We start from the raw sequence: 22,613 nt of genomic DNA on the forward strand, positions 1-22,613 counted from the left end.
CCAGATTGCCGGGCACGTCGGGATGTGGGCGTCAATTAGACTCCGATGGTGAGATACTGGATGTGGATACGGGTGTTTGCGGAGGAACTGTGTCTCCATTCCAAAGAACTGGAAACAGACCAGGATTTCTGCTGAAATGATCAAACTCCTCTGAACGGACATACCAGTGAAGTGCACACATTTCTGTTCTTATGCTATCAACATTTCCTTAACCCAGGTGGGAAAGAATTAGGTGGGGAGGGTGCTGGAGGAGGGAGGCAGTCATCGGCAGAGAAGAAGCTTAGTTGAATTAGGGTTATCCAGGGGGCAAAGATAAGGAAAATTCACAAAACAGCTGTGGGCCATGTGGAGTGTTAAAGTCCACGTGCCGGGGAGAGTGACCCCAAACACTTCTGTACTGTTCCCATCCAGCGCCGAGTTAAGGGTTGACACACACGAATTCACTTTGTCCTTCCAGCCGCCCATTGGGATGGGCACTAGCATCGTCTCCACTTCATTGGTGAGAAAGCTGATGCCCAAAGAACTCGAGTGACTACAAATCACAGAACCAGAGTGGAAATCACAGCAGTAAACGATTTGCCTTTGGATTAGGAAACAGGCTGATCACTCCCTCACCCCAGGGCACGAAGCTGTGGACCACTTAAGGCTCAGCGATTCATGTGTCTAGTCACGACATTTAGTTGTGAAAATTGTCTCTGGCCTTCTCTCCTTGTGGAGCAATGGCTTCAGAAGCACAAGGCAGCGACAGGGAGGCGTTGCTCAACAGGTGTTTGTGGAATAAATAAATGAATGAGGATTACCACACTCCTGGGTGTCACAACTGACTGAGGGGATGCCTTTTCCCAATTCCCCTAAAGAGGGGAACGTGGTCTCTCTCCAGACAGAAAAGGAGAGAACTGGGGACCCTGGTCAGGAGGGGTGCCGGCAAGGCCTCAGACTTCCAGGGCAAGACACCGCTGGCCTTCCTACCTACAGGGCTGCCCTGAAAGTGAGCTCTCCCAACCCGTATCCCTCTCTCGCCAAAGGAACACCAGAGGCCGCGATAAATATTTGTTCAAAGTGTGAATGAGTAAAGGCGAGGGAAGGGGTGTGTTTTGAAAGTCCATTCTCGGTCTCCCTGCCAGCCACACCCCAGCAGGCACTCCCCTCCCTGGCAGGTGACAGATAAAGGCTCTCCCCATCAGGGACTGCAGGGAAGGAGCCAGCCCCGTGGTTGCAGTGGCCTGTTGCTCAGAAGGGCTGTTGTAGCTGTGCCATGCCTAGGTACACGGTCCACGTGCGCGGGGAATGGCTGGCCGTGCCCTGCCAGGATGGGAAGCTCACCGTGGGCTGGCTCGGCCGCGAGGCGGTGCGGCGCTACATGAAGAATAAACCGGACAACGGGGGCTTCACTTCGGTGGATGAAGTGCATTTCCTTGTGCGCCGCTGCAAGGGCCTGGGCCTGCTGGACAATGAGGACCTGCTGGATGTAGCACTGGAGGACAATGAGTTCGTGGAAGTGGGTGAGTGGTGCTCAGGGGAATGGGATGAACTGCTGTGGCATGGCCTGGAGGAAGGCAAACCCCTCCCCCCTCACCCCATGAGAGAAAATGAGAAAAATAGTACTTGCCCCAGGGGAGCCTCAAGCTAAGCTTTACCATCCACCTTTCCCCCAGCCTGCATAGACGTAGCGAGGCAGGTCGTAAGCGACAGAGTCTGGGCTTGAACCCAAGGCTACACAGATCAGAGTCCCCTTGCAATTATAGAATCCTTCTGTGACTGCCAGAGTGGGGATGGAAGCGGGCTAGAACTGATCGCTTTCCTGTATAAAGACGCTAAGGACCATGGGAAAACGTGGGAAGTCACGGTCCAGCAGCCATTTCCATGAAATGCAAGCTCAGTGCACGGAGGGGCCGTTCCTGGGGCCACCCTGTGACCTGCAAGGTCCCTCTCCCCTTCTCGTTTCAGTCATTGAAGGCGATATAATGTCTCCCGACTTCATTCCCTCACAGCCAGAAGGCGTTTTCCTGTATCCTTTCCGCATCCTCTTTGGTCCGTGCTTGGGGGGAGAGGGGCTGGTCCTGACATGGTGGGCCTGGGGCTTTTCCACACTGCTAGTAGGTTCCTTTACCTGGCTTCAGATACAGCAAATACAAGGAGCCTGAAAAGGTAAGCTAGAGCTACTTTTCTTTACTTGGGGAAAGTGAAGTCCTGTCGTGTCTAGTGTAAGCCGCCTCCCCTCTGTCGCACCCCTCCCCTTTAAAAAGGAGGAGGATACACCTGAGTGAACGCCACACTAAAGACAGCTTTCGTCTAGTTCAGATTGGTTCTGCAGGGGGCCTGGCCTCTGCTTTTCTTGCCCAGGGCTCCTGTAAGCCAGCCATGTTCTTGATTAGCACACTAACGCCTCAGAATGATGATAATAAAATATCACTGGGGCCAGGCTGCCTGCCAGACTACCCTTTACAGGCTCCTCCCACTCACTGAGATTCACTCCTTCTGTGCAGTACATCTCCTTAGATGGGGACAGTCTGAGCACCGAGGATCTGGTCAACCTGGGAAAGGGACTTTACAAGATAAAGGTATGCGGGGGAGGGAGGGAAGGACTTTCCCTTCCGTTTCCGCCGGATGTGGACAGCTTTCATGTGTTTGCTCCAATGCTTTCCTAGCTCACGTCAATCGCCGAGAAGAAAGTACAGCAATCCAGGGAGGTCATAGACAGCATCATAAAAGAACAAACAGGTATCTTTACACCTCCCCCCACGTCCTAACATTATTTTTACGGACAAACATAAGACTAAAACCCCTGTTGCGTCTAACCACTAAGGTGTCTGTTATTTTCTTTCAGTTGTTTACGGCATCACCACAGGTTTTGGGAAATTTGCCAGAACTGTAATCCCTGTCAATAAGCTACAGTAAGTCTCAGGTGCATGCCCACTTGCCCCAACCCTGAGATTTTGCTTCCATGAAGATCATTCACTTTTTTTTTTCTTTTAACCACAATGACATTTGTTGAGCACTTGCTTCAGACCAGTGGTTCTCAGCCTTCCTAATGCTATGTTCCTTTAATACAGTTCCTCATGTTATGGTGACCCCCAGTCATAAAATTATTTTTGTTCCTAACTGTTAGGAATCATAAATATCTGATAGGCAAGAGATCTGCTACATGAACGCCCTCCCCACAGGGGTCGAGATGCACAGGTTGAGATCCACGGCTTTAGACCTTGGGTAACAAATTCTCACACGACCCTGGAAGACAGCCAAGTTTCTCGTGTGCTTTGGTGAACAGTGTGAGGCTTGCGTTGCTGGCTTGTACCCAACTCATCATGAGAGAACAGGACCTGCTGTTAGGTTTTACTGCGTGCGGCTGCCCACCTAAAGTCTGAACTGTTGCTCCCTCCGTATTCCCAGCCTAGGTAGCATGTTCAGCCATGGTCTAAGAGGGTTCTCCTCTTTCTCTTCCAGGGAGCTTCAGGTCAACTTAGTTCGTTCTCATTCTTCAGGTAAATAGTTCCTAGCATTGACTGCCTCCTGAGCCATGTAAGATCATATGATTGACTAGCATGGTGTGAGTCCTGGGCCACCAGCCACATCAACTGCTGTGTCCCAAATGTATTCTAAGGGCTGGGTGCTGGGGCCCCAGGAGGCAGCATCAGACCAATCTTCTCCGGCCACTTAGAAGACAGAATGGGCCTGGTGGAAGGATGGGATTGAGGTAGAATTGCATGTCCCATCCTATGTAAAGAGTGGTGCCTTTGGGAAGGAAATGAAGGCTAGCACTGGGGCATGAGCTAAGTCGGATGAGCCCTGGGTCCATCACACTGAAGGACCTGTGCCAAGACCACTCTGCAGTATTCTGAGGGTGTTTGGGAAGGAAGGAATAGAGGAGAGCTGGTCCTCTAGCTTGGTCTGGACAAGGCTTTGAGAAGCAGGATGGGCAACAGGGAGTACCATCCACCTAGCTTCAAAAAGCCAGGCAATACTGGCAAAGTAGAGAAAGACCTGAGGGGGGGGCAGGAGGTGGAGAAGTTTTTTTTTTTTTTTTTTCTCAAAGAAAATGATCGTTCTGCTTTGTAGGTGTCGGGAAACCTCTCAGTCCTGAGAAGTGCCGGATGCTCCTGGCTTTGAGGATCAATGTCTTAGCCAAAGGGTACAGTGGGATTTCCTTGGAGACCCTGAAACAAGTTATTGAAATCTTTAATGGTAAGTCAGTGAATCCTTAGCCTGGCCTTTCAGGGAAGTTGGCTACACCCAACACGGTAGACTTGGATGACTAGAGGCTGAGAGTAAAAAGAAAATAATCAAGATGAATGCCAAACAGAACAGGTTTGGCAAGAAGGAGAACCAGCTGGCAGCCTGGTGGCAAGAATGGCAGCTCTAGTTATCCCCGTAAAGGTTGGCCTGTCTTGTAGCTTCCGTGTAGCACCAGCATGCCTGTGAGTTCAGGTCTACACAGAGCTTTCTATTCAGCGGTGCCCATACGCGGTCAGTGAAATTGCACCAAGTCATCCATGAACATAATTCCTGGATGGTGCCCACCCCTAAGACAATGGTTCCAGTTGGTACCTGGGAACCTGAACTCTTAATGCTCCCTGGATGATGGACAAGCTGTACTTGCACGTGGAAATCTAACTTTGTAAAAAGGTAGGTCAGAAATGTGAAAAGATTAATAATTGACCTAGTCAGGAAGCCTTTGTGGGATAGGACGTGATGCAACGAAACTCAATCCTTAAAGGGAAGACTACATTTTTGCAAGGCTCAGGAGGCTGTCTCTCCACATAGCTGAGGATAGAACATCGGGTCCATGGCAACCCCAGGACTCCTTGGGGGAAAGGAATGGGAAAGGAAACAAAGTCTCTCTCAATCATCCAGAGACAAGCAAGTGCTTGAGTTGCTATGCTGAGGGCACAGGGGACTTATAAATGTGACGTGCTGGCCGGTGAAGGACACAAAATATAGGCTCAAAGGCTATCTGCACAGATCCACCTCAAACCCGAGACAGTAGAACTCCCCCTTGAGCTCACCAGTGCTCTGATAGATAGAGGGTAAGGCACCTGTGGGTCCCGATGCTCTGAAAATTTCTCTGTAAGCTGGCCATGGTTTGCACTGGTGTGTCTACCTGATGTTATTTAGCAACAGCTAGGGAAATGCAAACACTGCCATTGGGGCTTTTATTTTAGGAAACAGAAGCCTCCCTTTTTGGGTAACTTTCGGGGGAATTTCTAAAAAACATAGAGGCTGCTTATGCATAGATGGTAACAGTGTGTGGGGTGATAAACTGAGTGACTGGAGAGAGAGACAGAAAGAGAGAGAGTCCGTGTATTTTGCTTGTCAGTTTATTGCCCTTAAAGAACTTTGTTAATAATACTTTGGTGCACCACATCCTTCTAGAACAGTCCATGGTTAATAAGATAAATACATGTTTTTAAGCATTCTCCAACAACTTTTAATAACTTTATATAATCTGACCACCTGGGTGTCCCTTAATTCTCTATTTTGGTGATTTCTAACTTTTGGGTCTTGTAAAGCAGGAGGCGATGATCAACAGCTGGTTTATAGTTGTGTTTCTGAGATGTTGCTGGAAACCTAGGAGTGGAGTCAGGACAGCCTGAGCACCGTGTCCATCCCTGGATGCCCGCCCTTGCCCAGACACCCACACACACATTTTCTCTGCTCCCTTATTTCTTTTAATCATTCCCTTCCTGCCTTCTGTCTTTTCTTCTCTCCACTCTCACTCCCTTCTTTCATAACAGCTCAGCTGGATATTTTGTTGTTGTTTGATTATTTTGTTTTTTGGATTTTTGAGACAGGGTTTCTCTGTGTAGCCCTGGCTGTCCTGGAACTTGCCCTGTACAGCAGGCTGGCCTCGAACTCAGAGGCCTCTGAGTTCCCTGAAAGCTGGGATTAAAGGAGTGTGTCACCAACACCCAGCTCAGCTGGTTCTCTTAGGCATTACTTGTGCCTGAGAATTTATCATTCTTGGATATTTACTCTACAAAATGACTCTACACTCCGTTGGAAACAAGGGATGACTTCACTGGCAATGCCAAGACAACCAAAATGGCAAAAGCACACTTGGGGTAACTGATGCCTGCTTCTCTTGCAGCCTCCTGCCTATCCTATGTTCCAGAGAAAGGAACCGTTGGTGCCAGTGGAGACCTTGCTCCACTCTCTCATCTTGCTCTGGGACTCATTGGAGAAGGAAAGATGTGGTCCCCAAAGAGTGGCTGGGCTGATGCTAAATATGTAAGCCTCACATAACAACTTCATCCACAGCGATCCTCCTCAGCTGGAGCCAGGAGGCCCTTGCACATGTTGCTATGATGCTTCATCTTTATGGCTACCCAGTCACAGATGAGTCAACTCAAGCCTGGGAGTTGACTCTCAAACTAGGAGATGATATTCACTGGCTTCCATGTCCACCTGCCAACATCCAAGATATGTGTATCTAGGGAGTAAAGTACCATCATTAGTTTTAATTTCAGGAATGTATTCTGGCTCCCAAGACTGCTAGTGCCTACTGGGTCACAACTGTACTTGGGAGCTTATCTCACAGGTACAGAGTCTTGAATGAGTGAAAGACAGCACTTGTTGTGAGGTCTTTAGAAAACATGTTTTCTTTGATGAGCTCTTCGCAAATGCACACTTTATACAAAGCTTTTAATGTTTTCTTCATGTACAAATCCCAACTGAGCAGCCCACAGCATCCTTTAAAGTGTCCTCTCTGAGCAAATGATGAGAGGTAGCCTCAGAGTAGGTGAAATGGATAGAGGACCAAGGGCAAGGAAGAAGAGGCTAGATTGTCCTTTGAGGGACCTGAGTTCAAAGTCATCTTTCCTCCATGCAGCCATCTTGGTTTTGTCTCAGTGGACAATGTTTTCTCAACTACATTTCCATGGCAGCCAGCTTGACATTGGTCAACAGCAAATCCAAGTACATCCTGGTTAAGCTGCTAGCAATTTCCTCATCTTTAGGATAAAGTTCAGATGTAACATGCTTTCAAGGATGCTGTTTCCTTGCTGGGTGGTGGCACATGCCTTTAATACCAGTACGTGGGAGGCAGAGTCAGGCTGATTGCTGTGAGTTCTAGGCCAGCCTGGTCTACAGGGTAAGTTACAAGACAGCAGGGCTACACAGAGAATCCCTGTCTTAAAAGAAGAAAAGAAAAGAAAAAAAAAAAAGAAAAGTGTTGTTTTTTTATGTGATTCCCACGGTCCCTCCTTCCCAAGGCTCTCCATGGTAGAAACTAGAGTTAGCCTGCTGCTATGTGCTCCAGCTAAACAGATGTCCCAATACTTCCTTTTCTTTTCTTTTTTTCCTTTCCTTTTCTTTCTTTCTTTCTTTTTTCTTAAAGCTCCTCTAGGAATCTACTTTCTCTGCACCATGATCTTTTCCAAGTCACCCAAATATGCAGTTCTTTTTTATTTGTTTCCTGTATCTGCCCTCAAACATTCAGCTTGTTAATGGCCTGGTTCCCCTGAGCTCATAGGTCTCTTCTCTTCCTATCCCAGCCAAGACCAACACCCTGCAGTGAGAAGTACTCTGGCTGGAGAAATGGACAGAATGAAGTGACAGCGCTTCGTCTTTCTGTTACTTTAGCGCCATCTTCCTCTCCCCAATCAGACAAACCTCGATTTAGCAAAACCTTTTACTTCTGCTACATAAGAGAAAGAACATCCTGCCCCTTTCTTCTTGGGATTCTGGATCTACTTAGTTGAGGGGGACCCATAATCTCCTCATTGGGGTACACACATTTGCCTCCTAAGGCCTGCTTTGAGGTTGAGTCAGTGACAGCGGATGCAGAAACAAGGGTAGAGGACTATTTGGAGGTCATGCTTTGGATGTAGAATGCGGAAGCATATGGGCAGCTATCTCTGAGCACAGCCTTACTCAAGAGTAGGGCTATTTGGGCCAATCTCAAAGCTTGAGTCCCACTATAGAGGAACTCGAAAGCATTTTTTTTTCTGTAGGTAATTGAGTCCTTGGTTCAAGAGTCCAAAGTTATTTAAACACTAAATCTGCTTTCAGACTAAATAGAGGTAGATGCTGGCCCCAAGAACCTGGTTAGAACACTTTGTGTAGGTTTAATCTTTTATGGGACAAACTTTGAAACTGAAAGTATTTCACTGGGCTCCATATGGAAGAAAAAATAAACTGTATGTTCAGTAGCATCCATGTTCATCCTTTTAATCATTCAACAGGTCCTAGAAGCCCACGGACTGAAACCAGTTGTTCTGAAACCCAAAGAGGTAAGTCAAGAAAAACTTGTTTGTGTTAATAAACATTTACATGCGCTGTTTTCATCCTCACTACCAGCCTCGTTGGTTCCTTAAGATAAATACAGCTTATGTGTCGATTGACAGCTGCTCACTGAAGAAAGGGCACATCTGTGAACATTTAAGTTCCTGCGGGTCCTCCAAGAGCATAAATTTCAAATATAGTTTTTGAAGGAGCCTGATAAGATATGCCCAGTCAAGGCCCGTTAAGATGCTCTCAGCCACAAGTATGGACCAGGATAGTTTTAGGATGTCTCGACTGTGATGGTGAGAGGCTGGTAAACAACACAATCTAGAGGGCTGAAGATGCTGCACAGACGCTGCACTGCAGGGCCACATGGCTGCAGGAGGAACAGTCAGCAAGGACCCTTTGGCCAGATCTGTTCGGATGATTCCAGACATGCTGCCACTCAAGTTCATGAATATGCACGCCTGCCCCCATGCTTTCGCGAACACATACAGAGCTCAGCTGACGGGCTAGTTCCTCTCCGACAAAAGCAGGAGGTACAACATCTGCTTGTCTGCTCTTTACAGCACGAAACCTTGCTCCCTTCTCCCACAGGGCCTGGCACTCATCAACGGGACACAGATGATCACTTCCCTGGGCTGTGAAGCTGTGGAGAGAGCCAATGCCATTGCCCGGCAAGCTGACATTGTGGCTGCCTTGACCCTTGAGGTGCTGAAGGGCACCACCAAAGCCTTTGATACTGGTCAGCAGGTTCTCTTTGGTTACTCATTCAACCGGGGCGAGTTGGTTGATGGTTTTAGGCACAGAGGAGGTGGGTGGCAGAGAAGAGCAAGAAGACCCAGGTGCCCCCAGTATACCCAAGGACTGTCACAGCTTCTTCTACTGCCCTCTAACAACTACAATCTGAGGACAGATGTTGACCTGGAGAGTTAAGCTACCGGCTCCAGGTCACCCAGTGATCTGGGCATGCTAGGCTAGGAATTGTTTTAGGAGGCAGTTTGTGAGACATGATACTCCAACGAAAGGGGTTGAGGAGAGGTCAGCAGTTTATACTTGTGTTGCAACTATAACCTAAATTCAAACCCCAGAACTGACTTTTTAAAAATCAGAACTGGCAGCTGGGGCAGTAGTCACACATGCTTTTGATCCCAGAGCTTGGAAGGCAGAGGAAGATGGATCTCTGAAACCCAGGCCATCCTGGTCTACGGAGCGAGTTCCAGGATAGCCAGAGCTGCATGGAGAAACCCTGTCTCAAAAACCAAAGAAAACAAACAAATCAGACGTGGCAGTGAATGTTTGTACTCCCACAGCTCAGAAGAGGGAGACAAGCAGATCCCCAGGGGTCCCTGGCCAGCTAGCTTACTTAAGGAGTTTTAGGCCAATGAGAGACTCTCTCTCAAAATGAAAAATAAGGGGGAAAATGTGTACAGTGCCCAAGGAATGACACCCACACTTATTCTGTGACTTCCATACATGCATTCATATTCGCACACTCAGGCAGCTATTCACGGGCTCGCACATGCGCAGACAGACAGACAGACAGACAGACACATACATACATGTGCACACATTAGGATTGCCCTGATAAGAAAACTGGGAAGGCAAGAATAACATAAGTATCTGTATCTTGTCTGGAAGTTAATTAGTGTCAAAGCCTCCACATTAATAATAAGTAAATCAGGAGCTGTCCCACAATGACTTGGGTAAATTAATTCACTCTGCATGTCCCTTGTTGTCATCAGGCCAGTTCTTTTAAGGGTGACCCTGGAGCCTTGAGTTAAATTTCTAGTGTCCTCTGCAAACAGTTTGCGCCCCGATATGGACAGTAGAGAGAATAAAGTAGATAAAGGAAAATTTGCCTTTGGGTTGAAGCATCTAATTCTGCATGATGGGTGAGAACTCCCAGGACTTCAGCATCATGAACGAACCATCAGTGGTTCATTCTAATATCACAACTACTCAGACTCATTTTGCCTCCTTCAATTCTAGACATTCATGCTGTCCGCCCTCACCGGGGACAAATTGAAGTTGCTTTTCGGTTCCGGTCACTCTTGGACTCGGATCACCACCCGTCAGAAATCGCAGGTCTGGACAAGTTTGTTTGAGTAGGCTCAGTGGGGCCATGTGTTCTGGGGTGATCGGTAATGTGGTGCCTGTTTTTCTCCCCTCGCCTCTGCTTGCGCAGAAAGCCACAGGTTCTGCGATCGAGTTCAGGATGCGTACACCTTACGCTGCTGTCCACAGGTAAAGTCAAGAAACAAGGAGACCAACAGAGGCTCCTTCCCCCAAATTCAGAAAGGAAAAAAGTAGAAAATCACGTCATGGCCAAATGCAATCCAAACCTCTCTACTGCTACTGTTAAAAAGAGCGTATTTTGTACTTCCATTTCTCCAGTTTTTGTCAACTACTTACTAGGTTGGCTGACTCTCCCACATCTTGACCTCCTGTGTTGATGGACTAAGACAGTTAAGTAGCACTGGAGAGTCTTTCTGGCTCTTCCAGGAGGGAAAAACTGTAGCCAGTCTGAGATGTTTACAGGAAAGCCTCATTCTGTCTCTCAGCACTCAAGGCATACCTTTGTCCTCACTGTACAATTGAGTATAATCAATAATAAATGAATCTCTGAGACAACTTTAAGTAAGAAATGGGTCAGCTTTTTCACATGACCTGAGTGATGAGAGATTACAATCATCTCAAGAAACGATTTGCCAGTCAAGTTCTGGTAGAGAGAATAAAAGGGTGTTTTCCCTAGAGTAAATACCTTCATTTTCTATGACTCAGCACAGAGTCCTATTTAACTGGCTTATTGAACAATACTTCAAAAACATCTATGGGAAAGAACTGCTGGATTCACTGAACCAAAAGAATAAGTCCTGATTTAAGAGCCCCTGCTACTCTAAGAACAACAACCACTGGCTCCAAACGATGGGCTCCATTATCTGTGGCTTCCAAATATTAACTCGCTGAGTTTTTCCAACTGTGCAGTTAGCACTCTGTCTCATTTTCAGTCAGGACTTGTTGAACAGGGTTCAGTACCTTGTGCAAGATCACACCATTAGATCATTATCTCCTGGACTTTTGGGAGAAACCCAAAAGTGCACCATGGCTTTCCCAGGGCAAGATGCAGGGTGGCTACTTTACTCATGAGCATCTTTAGTGTGGCACTTTGTGCTTCATGACGACCATCCCCTTGATGGCTACCATCTGTGTGATCTCTGTGACTCGCGTCCGAGAGATGCCTACAGTATCTTACTCCTTATGAACAGCAACGTAGCCTCCATTGTCTGCTTTCCAAATCTGCTTCTGTTTCACCCAGAAACCTACCTTGCCTTCATCCTACTATTGGCATGGAAGTGAAATTCTTTGTGGCTAGAGCATTCACTTTCCTATATCACAATGTTTTGCATATTAGTCTAATATATTTTTGTATTTATTTTTATGTATTTATCCTAATTTGTTTCACTCAGAACTTATCAGTTGTTTTCATATCCTAAGTAAGCCAATTATACTTTTTATGATCATGACTGCAAAACAGTTACAAGTTGCTGGCTATGGTAGTGCACGCCTCTAATACCAGCACTTGGGGAGGTAGAGGAGGCAGGAGGATCTCTGTGAGTTTGAGGTCAGCCTGGTCTACAAAGCAAGTCCAGGACAGCTAAGACCACACAGAGAACGCTGTCTCAAAAAAAGAAGCAAACAAACAAAAACAAAAACAAACAAACAAAAAGCCACAAGGAAACAAAAACAACAACAGTTATGAGGAAAAGCCTGAAGGTGATATTTTATAAGAATATTAGCATTTTTATTGAGCATTAATCATGTGTCTTATTTTGATTATACTTTAGGTTCATGGTGTGGTGAACGATACGATAGCATTTGTGAAGGGCATCATTACTACAGAACTGAACAGCGCCACAGACAATCCTGTATCTTTTGGATGTTTGCAGTTTTCTCTAGCTGGCTGGGTTAGGATTTGCCTATGCAATCCTTTTGAAAGTGTCTGTGTCGCGCTACTCTGTTTTGTAGGTTGATGAGTTAGTCCCTGAGGCTGAGCCTCTTCTAGGTCAGAGCTGGTAAGTGGCAGGAGCAGACCTGTGACGCTACTCTGAGGTTCTGAGCCTAACATCCTAAGCTTTTGAAATAGGCCCATAAAAGGTTAAAGCAGCACTTCCAGTATTTGTGGATATGTTTCACAGAGATACTGGCTGAAAGCCTACTGCTGAGGCTGGTGGGGATGTGACTGAAGCCTCCTGGGCTGGCCTGGTCATAGTGCTGCTGGATGCTTTAAGCAGAAAACAACCATCAAATAACACATCAAAATGTTTCCAGTGAGGTAAGGCTTCCCCATTCTCAGGTTTCTCTCTGACGTAGGCTTGACTCAGTCCACAGTTTATCTATCTGTACACACAGTAAAGATGCTTTCATTCCTTGTGGAGGGAGGGAGTTCTTAACAGGATCACTTTCCCCCAGAAAGTCTGTTCTTTTCTTTGAAGCTGAGATAATGAGTCAGGGTACAGTCTCCACAGAGGCATTGCTGCCTCGGAAAACAGGCAACCCTCTTAGGAACCCTTTGGTCCCATTCCACAGCTGCCTTCATTCTAAGCACTGGAGAAAGTGCTGAGGAGGCAGCTGTGAGGACAGCTCACAGCCTGGGAGAGCCGGTGGCTGGTTACTCAACAGCTTGTCGGGCTTCTAACCCAGGCTTTGAAGGCACCTTTTCCGTAAGCCTACTTTCAGATTCATTTCCCACTTACCTCAACACTCCCCAAAAGGAACAGTGGTTTCATGCATGTGGTGTGGTCTCAGCTCATGAGTTTGTTCTTGAGTGGTAAAGGAAAAATTCTATACTGGCACAGTTAGACCTCAAAGGGTAACTGAATGGGAGAGGATTAACATGAACTTCCTGGATATGGATGACAGGTTTCTATTTAATTTTTCCCCTGGCTGTAATTTCAGCCAAAAAAAAAAAAAAAAGTCCTCTAATTCTTAATAAAAGACACTTGACTGTGGATGAATTTGCAGGGAGTTGAGAGTCTAGTACTTATGCTGCCTGAGGAAACAGGTTTCTCAGTGTTCCACCACAGGTGACGCGCACCCAGGGAGGTTGAAAGTTGCTGAAACCTAATGACCAACAAAGTTGGGAAACAAGAGGTTAATACAAGTTCAGTTTCTAAATCACAGCATCAGGCAGTCAACGCAGGGAACCAGATGACAGAGAAAAGACTGTTACGAGTCAGGGACTGATTGCAAGACACTCTTCCCGTTGCAAAATCCTTCTCTGCTCAAGTCCCTTTGATGCTTCTTGTTGTCTACCTTAACTCCTCACCTGCTTGCCTGTTACACCCAATACAGTGCAAATGCCACGTCAGCGGTTGTTCTACTGTACTCTGTAGGGAACAAGGACAAGAAAAAGTCAGCGCGCACTCACTATAGACACAACGTTTTTTTCTCTTTTTCTGAGCACTGTCATTCAGAGGTTGGCTGATGCCACAGGTGCAACCTCTGGTGACAAATAGCTGAATACATTAGTTATAAAACCCAGAAGGAAAGCATTAATTTCCAGAACCAGGAAGGAGGAGCTATTACTGTCTTTGCTCTTGTGCCTGCTGGCTTGAGCAAAGTACGTGACAGACTGGGACTCTCTCTGAGGGCAACCACGCTCCGTGAGTCCAGACTCCCCCCCCCGCCCCCCCCCCCCCCCGCCGAAGTAGGACCTGCTGGCTGGACCTGCGGCTGAGCGCTAGTGTAAGCTCTCAGAGGACAGAGTGGGGAAACAACCCAACACTGCTCATTTCAGACATTTGGATGGGTGCTTGTCGGCCGGGTCTTCTCTTCAGCAGCTTCTTCTGTGAGCAGGGGTTCACAGCTCCATGGAGGAAGTAGAATTCAACGTCAAACAAGTGGTTCGTGGTCATAGAGTTAGCTCTTGATTACAAGTGTTAAATTGGCAGATTGGAAAAGCCATGGGAGTTGACATCTCTGATCTCAGGAAAAACATCTCACGCCCCGTGTTTTTTGGCCCCAGTTACATGCGCACAATTTAACTTCAATGTGTATGTTTGTGTGTGTGCATGTGTGTCAGTGGTTCTCAACCTTCCTACTGCTGTGACCCTTTAATACAGCTCCTCGAGTTGTGGTGACCTTCAGCCATAAAATTGTTTTCTTTGCTACTCCATAACCATAATGTTGCTATCGTTATGAATCATAATGTAAATATATTTCTGACAGTCTTTGGGGGGTTGCGACCCACAGGTTGAGAACCACTGCTTTATGAGCACACCTGCTCATGGGAAGATGTGTCCTTCTCCCTGTATCTGTACAGTGACAGTCACCTCAGTACTAAAAGTAAGCAGATGGGGATGGCAGCTACCTTTGAAGTGGCCAGCAATGTGACATGTAAGCCTTAACCTTTTTTGAAAGATGGTCTTTGCCAGTCGAGGCGAGACAATTTCGGGAGGAAACTTCCATGGTGAATACCCAGCCAAGGTAAGCTTTCTAAATGTGCTCCTGACCCCAAAAGTGCATTCCAGTGCAGGCTGCCTGAACTGAGGTGTTCTTTTAGGCCCTGGACTATTTGGCTATCGGCGTTCATGAACTTGCAGCAATTAGTGAAAGAAGAATCGAAAGGTTGTGCAACCCCTCCCTCAGCGAGCTGCCTGCCTTCCTGGTGGCCGAAGGAGGCCTGAACTCTGGGTTCATGATAGCCCACTGCACCGCGGCCGCCCTGGGTAAGGACACTTCCCTTAGCCGGATCGCAGCTCTGTCTACCAAGGGCCTTCCCTGTTTCCTCAGAAGTATCAGCTTTTGCCTTGAAATGATTCCTGTTTCTCCACTTTCATGTTTATTCTACCTCTCATGCTTAACATGGCAGGTAGGTTGAGTCTGAGTGTTTTCTAGAGAAAAGAAACCCTACACAGTGTGATGCTGGAAGATAACAAGGCAACAGTCAGGTGGAAATGGATAGTTGCCCCAGAGAGAGGACTCTCACCTTGCACTTGAATTTCATCTTTGTACCTTTTTTTCCCCAAAGACTATCAGAGGGAAAAAACAAAACAAAACAAAACAAAACAAAAGATGATTATAGTTGACGGCAGAAGTTCAGCCAAACTGAATGATTAAATTTGGAGATATTCTATTTGATCCACTATCCGTTAAAAGATTAAGTTGTTCTCAGAACTTATACAAAATACTTCCAAGAAGCAATATGCCTACTGAAAAACTGAGCTTCAGTGTAGCTGGTTTCTGATTTGAGATTGCAAGGGGCTCATCAGAACAAAGCCTGCCACAAAGTTAGTGCCAATGGCTTTGCTTATTTCCCCTCACTTAATCTTAGCTACCGGAGCAGGTGGTGGGCACTGTTAATCTCCACTGGCCAGATGGGAGGAGACCGAGAGGCTAAGTGGCTTTCCCAGTATTGTACAGTAACTGGATGAAGAGAAGAACTCAAATACAGACATATTGGTACCCAATTTTGTGTATTTACTTCAGTGAACTTTTTACCATTGCCAACCACTGCCACCATCATCATTTAAACAAGAACTTTCAGTTTGTTCACTTAAAAGGAAGTCAAGTTCTAAACTTGTTATAAATGAAAAAATGAAATTCTTAAAGAATCTTAACCAGATATGAAGCAACTTAAAAATATTTAGTGGCTGATTGAGAAAAACAAGGCATTAAGAAAAAACCAAAAATGAACTAAGCAACCAAGCCTATATCTGTCATTACCAAAAAGAGACATCTTTAGGTAAAAGTAATAAAAACTGCATACTTCATAGACAATGCAGATAGTTCTGTCTTATCTGGCCAACTGTTAAAGAAAACTGACCCTTAAGGTCTTCAGCTCCCATCTTCTTACTTCCTGTTGCTGGAATGTCATGTTAATTATGCTCAGTTTTTTCTTGTTAGATGACTAAACTGGTTGATGAAATTGTTGAGTAAGCCGACATTTATTCAGGCCCACCCTGCTTTGCATAAATAGATGAGTCCTCCGTTGCCTGCTTGTATCTCTTTGCTATTTTATGGTTTAGGATTCTCTGGGTGTTAGGGTTGTAGCTGAAGTTGCAACACTTTGAGGTGGCTGCTGATCTTGGATCTCATCTCCTTGAGTCTCCTTCCCATCATCATTGCTGTCTTCTCTAGGCTGTTTTGGGGGAGAAGGGCCCCTACAGAATCATGGCCCATAACCCCAAACACAGTCTGTCTTACTGGTCTACCTTGCTGACTTGCTCTCCAGCTGCCATCACCTTCTGTCTATTCTTCCTGAACAGGAGGGTTAAAATAAGGCTGTCCTAGCATGTAAGGGGAGAATCCCTTTCTAGAATAGGGTGGGTGTTGTTGGGCCTAGCCTTCTAGAGCACTCTCTGATCCGTCAGTCTCACCATTAATTTCATTATTCTGGTAATGCTGCAGGAAACCAAGGGGAAGACCTCTATCACATGAAGGTTGTAATAGACTACATATGTACTGCCTTGGGCTCAAACTCCACCAGGGCCTGTAACATTTACTTCCTCCACACACCTCCATGTCATTCCTCTTGATGAAACCATATCCATTTCTTATACTGAGCCATTTTACTGCTCTGGAAAACCTTCCTTCACAGGTGGATATTAGGGTATGGATATGTCTGCCTGGGGTCTCCGCCTAGCTGCTGTTGGTTGCCATGATGGTGGCTGTGCTGCAGCAGCTGTGGCTTTCCCAGCTGTGAGGGTCGTTAGGCTACTGGGGCCGGGGGACTGCTCAGGGCTCTATGGGTTCCACTCTCTGCTCCTGCTACTGGCTGATATCAAGAATCTTGTGTTCATCCGTACATAGTCTTAAAATAGAGTGGTCATATTCAACAACAGAAAAAGTAGGATGCCCGGTTTTATTTGAATTACTTAGGATCTACCTGTGCTAAAAAACAACAACAACAACAAAAAACAAACAATAACAAATCCCCAATCAAACACTGTTTTTATCCCAAATCACAACTTAGCTGAATATCCTGCATTTTCTTTACTAATGCTACCTCAAAGGGCTAGGTAACAGAATAGTTAATTAAAAGCATCCGGTGGGGCTGGGCAGTGGTGGCACATGCCTTGATTTCAGCACTTGGGAGGCAGAGGCAGTTGGATCTCTGTGAGTTCAAAGCCAGCCTGATGTACAGGCTGTAGCCAGGGCTACACAGAGAAACACTATCTTGAGCAAAACAAAAACAATGCAATCCAATGCATTCTAAAACCCAGACCTGCCATTTATAATCAGTGTGCTTTCAAGACTCTCTAACCTGTTGATACATCCTCAGCTCTTTGCTGCCTAGAGCACAAATGACTTCTTACCTAACAGGGTTGTCTTGTCGTTAAATGAACTAACTCTACATATAAAGTCTTGGGGCTTTGCCTGGTGTCATGAGCACTAACTAAACAGTAATTTTTATTTAATAATATTACCTTTTTTGGAGACAGGTTATATAGTTCTTATGTAGTTCTTCTAGCTAGCACAGAACTCAGACAGAGGTAGACCAGACTGACCTGACAACCTGTACAGATTCACCTGCCTCTAACTTCCCAGTGCTGGACTTAAAGGCATGCAGTACCATGCCAAACAATTCTTAAGCCCTTCCTTGCTCAGGCTTCTTACTGAAGCTCAATATAGTCAACTAAAGAAAGAACCATTGGGTTCGCCTTCTTCTCTGGCCCAGTATTGTCTATTTGTTCGTGACACTGTCTCTAAAAAGCATCCTTAACACAGAGATTTCTCATTTTATGGTGCTAATTGGGCAACAATAATTGGTTTCTAGAGAAAATTATACACCTTGGGAGGACTGGCTTGAATGAGTTCTGCCTCATAAGCTCCTCACTGAAGATGGCTTCCTCATTGAAAATGTTTGCTTTCTTATTTATTCAGCCATTTGCCTTTTGGGTACTATAAGTTTGCTCTTTATTGTACCAGAGCAGTTTGTAATGGCAGAACCTGAGAGATCTTGTACAGACCAGGACAAGCTGCTCACCCTAGCCTAACACTGGGTCCTTGCAGGGTGCTATACCTTATAGCAGCAGCGATCAACCTTCCTAATGCCGCAGCCCTATAATATAGTTCCTCATGTCGTGGTGACCTTCAACCATAAAATTATTTCTTTGCTATTTCATAACTGGAATTTTGCTACTGTAATCAATAGCAATGTAAATAAATACCTGTGCTTTCCGATAATGGTCTTAGGCGACCCCTGTGAAAGGGTCATTAGAGATGCACAGGTAAAGAACTGCTACCTTATAGCACAGAAAAGAGCAGGAGCTATTTCTAGATCTGTGGAAGAGGAGGAAAGACTTCAAATTTGACTTTTCCTAACATCTAGAGCTGGGGACAAGGAATTTGGCTCCTTAAGGTGTAGGCAATCAGATCAACAACATGGCATCATGTAGGAGTTTATTAAAGTGGTGGGAACTCAGAGCCCATCCCAAACTCAGTATCTGCACTGTAGCAAGATGATTAACTAATGTGGAAACTCAGGCTTGAGAGACTCCATTATAGAGGCCCCTCACTCCCCAAACATCACTGGCTATCATGAAGCCTTTGTTCAAGCCAAGAACACCTACACAGTGTTGGAACTGCCCCAGCCACTCAATATTGCCCAAGATCTACAAGCCCAGAATTGGTTCTCGGTGACATCCCTAAATTCTAATCCGCCTCTTCTCTCAAGGTAAGTAAACCATTCTTGAGTAGCCAGACTCATCCATCATCTTCCGCCCCACCCTGTCCCTATCCATCTTCCTGGCATGCTGAATGCTTCCAGCATTTTTGGCATGGTTTATAATAAGGGCATTCCCAAATTCTCATCTTCATCTTAGCTCAGAACTCACCAGGATCGTAGGACCTTTCCAACTTTGGGAGAAAATCGACTTTGGTGTGGCTGTGAACCAGCGAGTTCTTGGTCATGGTCAAGAGCCCCTGGAGAGGGCCATTCATGCTGTGAGACTTTGGGGGAGTCCTGTATGATGTTGGCATCATTTCTTCTTAAGGTTACTGTGTCGTCTGCACTGATCTCTTGCAGTTTCGGAGAGCAAGGCTCTGTGCCACCCTTCATCTGTGGACTCACTCTCTACCAGTGCTGCCACGGAGGACCACGTCTCCATGGGAGGGTGGGCAGCCAGGAAGGCCCTCAGGGTCGTCGAGCATGTGGAACAAGGTAAAGCCAGCAGCGGGAGGTGTGGCTCACTGGTAAACTAGTTTTCTGGGTCTTTCTCGAAATGGAATCACTGCCCACAGAGTCAGTATTCTCTGGAGACTCATTTGAAATGCAGATCCTCTGGCCTCTCCCAGAAACACTAGGGAGGAGAGGGAAGTGTGGCTAAGGCAATTTTCTAGGTGATCCTGATCCTCACTGAAGATTAAGAATGGAGGAGGTCTATAGAGATAATCTGGCCCCTTATATAGCTTTATTTTAAATGGGGTGGGGGTGGAGTTTTTCTCTCCAAAAATGGAGAGAATTGCACCTTGTGCCCTCACAAGCTTTAGCCTGATTCAAAAGCTTAAACATTTGCTTCCCTTTTTGCTTTCCCAAATTAGTCTTGAGCAAATCTCCATATTGTTCATTTAAACTTTCTCTCTTGAATATAAATGGCTTCAGGGTGAGAGATCAATGGGGCATGAAGAGCATCCAACACTCTTGTAAAGAACCTAATTTCAGTTTCCAGAATCCATGTCAAGTAGCTGCCTATAACTCCATCTCTGGAGGCATCTGCCACCTCTGGCTTACACGCGTCCCAGTGCTCATGCATGCATGCATGCACATGTGCAGCACCCACATGCGCACACACACACACACACACACACACACACACACACTATTAAAAGTAAATGATAATAAGTACAAGTATTTTCTTGAGATTATAATTACATCTCTCACTTTCCTTTTTCTTTCCAAACCCCCTCATTCCTCTCTTTCAAACTCATGCTTTCTCTTTTTTTATTGTTATTACAGGCATATATGTCTATGAATATGTATATACATATATATTCCTAAGAATAACCCGCCAAGTCTGAGGTCTGTGTAAGGTCAATTGTATTTATATTTTCAGGCTGTTTGGTATTGGACAACCAGTTGGTGTGGTCTTTCTCGGAGAAGACTTATTTCTTCTGTTCTCAGCATTCCTTCGTGGCCGGTAGTTCTTTGTGTAGGCTTTACCCCCAATCCACATTAACATGTCTTTTGGTGGCGTCCTTATTCAGCTCTTGGATGCTTTCCTCTCAGCCAGGATGTCAGACCACACCCAACAAAATTAACGGCTGAGCCCTGGTATCAACACCAAATACAAATTCAGAATTACCCAGCTGCAACACACCAGCCTTTCCATTGGGTTTGTGTAACCATAGGGTTTTTCCACTTGAGCCCCAGCTCCTGAAATAATGACTCTCAGACTCATAAATGCCTAGGCCATAAGCTTTGGCCTGTTCCCTGACTATCACATAAGTTATAATACCTGTTTATTCTATTATATGTGTGCCACATGGCTGGTTACCTCTCCCCAGTTTCATGCGTCCATCTTCCTCAGAGTCTGGGATGAATCTCCCACCTCTCTCTATCCCAGACATCATCTCTCTCTGCTAGAACTACTTCCTGCCTCAACTAACAGGCCAGCAGCTTTTATTGACAGGTGATGCTTCCATACAGACACAAGAGATTCTCTGTACAGGTTTGTTCAAGCAGGATCCAGACGTGGTTTTAAATTCTGTTGTCATGACTCTAAACATCTTTTCATCTAGCATCATCCTGTGCCTCCCTGTTTTCCTCTGGCTTTTGACTCAGTGGGAGACCAGACTAGATTTCCTGTAGAAAGATGGGTGTTGTGGTGAATTTTCTAGTAGCTTCTTTGGGATATCACTTATGTGTTTTCTTTTCGCTAGGCATCTATGATGCGGTGACGTTGACTTGAAAGGTTTCATGACATTTAGATTCACCCTGCTGTCAGATACCTCACTGGGAGAGTCGTGTTGGGTTATCTTCTCTCTACCTTCACAATTGCTATCTTTGATGACAGTGCAATCACCTTCCATTAAATATAGTATCACTAAGTTCCTGAGATGTCACAGAATCCCCCAAGTCCTGTCCCATGAGGAAAGAATAGCCTAGGCTAAAACGAAAGTATAACTTTTCATTTATACTTCACCCCTCTAAAATGCAACGGTTTTAGTGTATTCACTGATGTGGGCAACCATAAGTCTCAGAGCATTTTCATCAATCCACCTCACACACCCCCAAAAAAAAGCCTCTGAAGTCTTCAGTTTATCACACCCCATTCTCCCTAATTCCCCCAGTGTCAGGCAACCACTGTTTTAGGTCCCTATAGATTTGCCTGTTACAAACATTTCATGTAAACAGAATCACACACTGTGCTCCTTTAGCTTGGCTTACTTTACCCAGCACGCTGCTTTCCAAGTCCATTTGTGTCCTAGCATTGTTTTGCTTTGATTGTCTTGTAGCAACACTCCCATTTTACTTTATGCATTCAGAGTGGAAGGACTGGTTGTTTGGGCTTTTTGGCTAATAGGTAATAGTTTTTATGGGGGAGATGTTTTCAGTTGTCTCTCCGTCAATCTTTATGGAAAGCCAAAGATGGCTTTCCACAGTGGATGCACAATGTTACACGTCTACTGGCAGAGTTTAAGGACACCCATTTCTCTATGTCTACAGCAGAACCTGTCTATCATAGTGTTCATCTGAATGTCCACACACTGGACAGTTCCCCCACTAGATCCATAGCCCTGACCAAAAGTTTAAACAGTTTCCCTTACATATCCTCACGACTTCTGTCTGGTTCATCAAGATACCAACACACAGATCCAGGCCTGTCACCTCTTTCCGATGATTCTCCTGTGCAGTTGTCATGTATTACAAAACAGGGTGAGCACCTGTAATTTAGAGCACACCATGCCCCACCTGAAAAGCTGTCAGTTACTTTCCAGCACTCAAAACTACAACTCCCCTACTTCCTTGGGCCCAGAAGCCTGGCAAGATCTGACATTTGGCTCTCACCACTCCTCTCTCATGCCCTCCCTACCCAGGACCACAGTGATGTCCTTCAATGCCAGGGAACACATCCATGAAGCTCTGGCTCCAAGGACTTCTGGTTCCTTTCTAATTCCATCCATGTAACTCCCCAAACTTCTCATACACCTTCCTTGGCCTCAGATAGACTAGCACCTGCTGTTTTTTTCTTCCTTCATTTTGTCTTGTTTTGTTCTGTTCTGGGAGCACAAAGCACCTTTGATACAGATAGGCCTGTTTGTCTTTCCCCAACGCCAAGGATCTTGTCCATATTGACCATAGCACTAGATGGACCTGGCTCAGATGTATTGCTCAGATGTTTACATGGCAGGAGCATTAACACTGCCGTCCAGATTGTTGCCTAGCT

At 45.8% G+C, this 22,613-nt stretch overlaps 1 protein-coding gene across 1 annotated transcript in view; it reads left to right on the plus strand.

The window, feature by feature from the left end:
• The first annotated feature begins 1,156 nt into the window (after nucleotides 1-1,156).
• Hal (histidine ammonia-lyase) overlaps nucleotides 1,157-22,613 on the plus strand; it is a 29,262-nt gene continuing 7,805 nt past the window's right edge. Inside the window, exons 1-17 of the mRNA XM_021655465.2 lie at nucleotides 1,157-1,502; nucleotides 1,948-2,008; nucleotides 2,121-2,148; nucleotides 2,487-2,561; nucleotides 2,649-2,721; nucleotides 2,828-2,894; nucleotides 3,445-3,482; nucleotides 4,057-4,182; nucleotides 6,086-6,225; nucleotides 8,181-8,228; nucleotides 8,818-8,965; nucleotides 10,213-10,308; nucleotides 10,409-10,467; nucleotides 12,069-12,149; nucleotides 14,644-14,709; nucleotides 14,786-14,951; nucleotides 19,253-19,387. Coding sequence (XP_021511140.1) covers nucleotides 1,256-1,502; nucleotides 1,948-2,008; nucleotides 2,121-2,148; nucleotides 2,487-2,561; nucleotides 2,649-2,721; nucleotides 2,828-2,894; nucleotides 3,445-3,482; nucleotides 4,057-4,182; nucleotides 6,086-6,225; nucleotides 8,181-8,228; nucleotides 8,818-8,965; nucleotides 10,213-10,308; nucleotides 10,409-10,467; nucleotides 12,069-12,149; nucleotides 14,644-14,709; nucleotides 14,786-14,951; nucleotides 19,253-19,387 — 1,654 coding nt within the window. The 5' untranslated portion in view covers nucleotides 1,157-1,255. The remainder of the gene's footprint in view (nucleotides 1,503-1,947; nucleotides 2,009-2,120; nucleotides 2,149-2,486; nucleotides 2,562-2,648; nucleotides 2,722-2,827; nucleotides 2,895-3,444; nucleotides 3,483-4,056; nucleotides 4,183-6,085; nucleotides 6,226-8,180; nucleotides 8,229-8,817; nucleotides 8,966-10,212; nucleotides 10,309-10,408; nucleotides 10,468-12,068; nucleotides 12,150-14,643; nucleotides 14,710-14,785; nucleotides 14,952-19,252; nucleotides 19,388-22,613) is intronic.

Source organism: Meriones unguiculatus, chromosome 2 (genome assembly GCF_030254825.1).
Source record: "Meriones unguiculatus strain TT.TT164.6M chromosome 2, Bangor_MerUng_6.1, whole genome shotgun sequence".
Lineage (NCBI taxonomy): Eukaryota > Metazoa > Chordata > Mammalia > Rodentia > Muridae > Meriones > Meriones unguiculatus.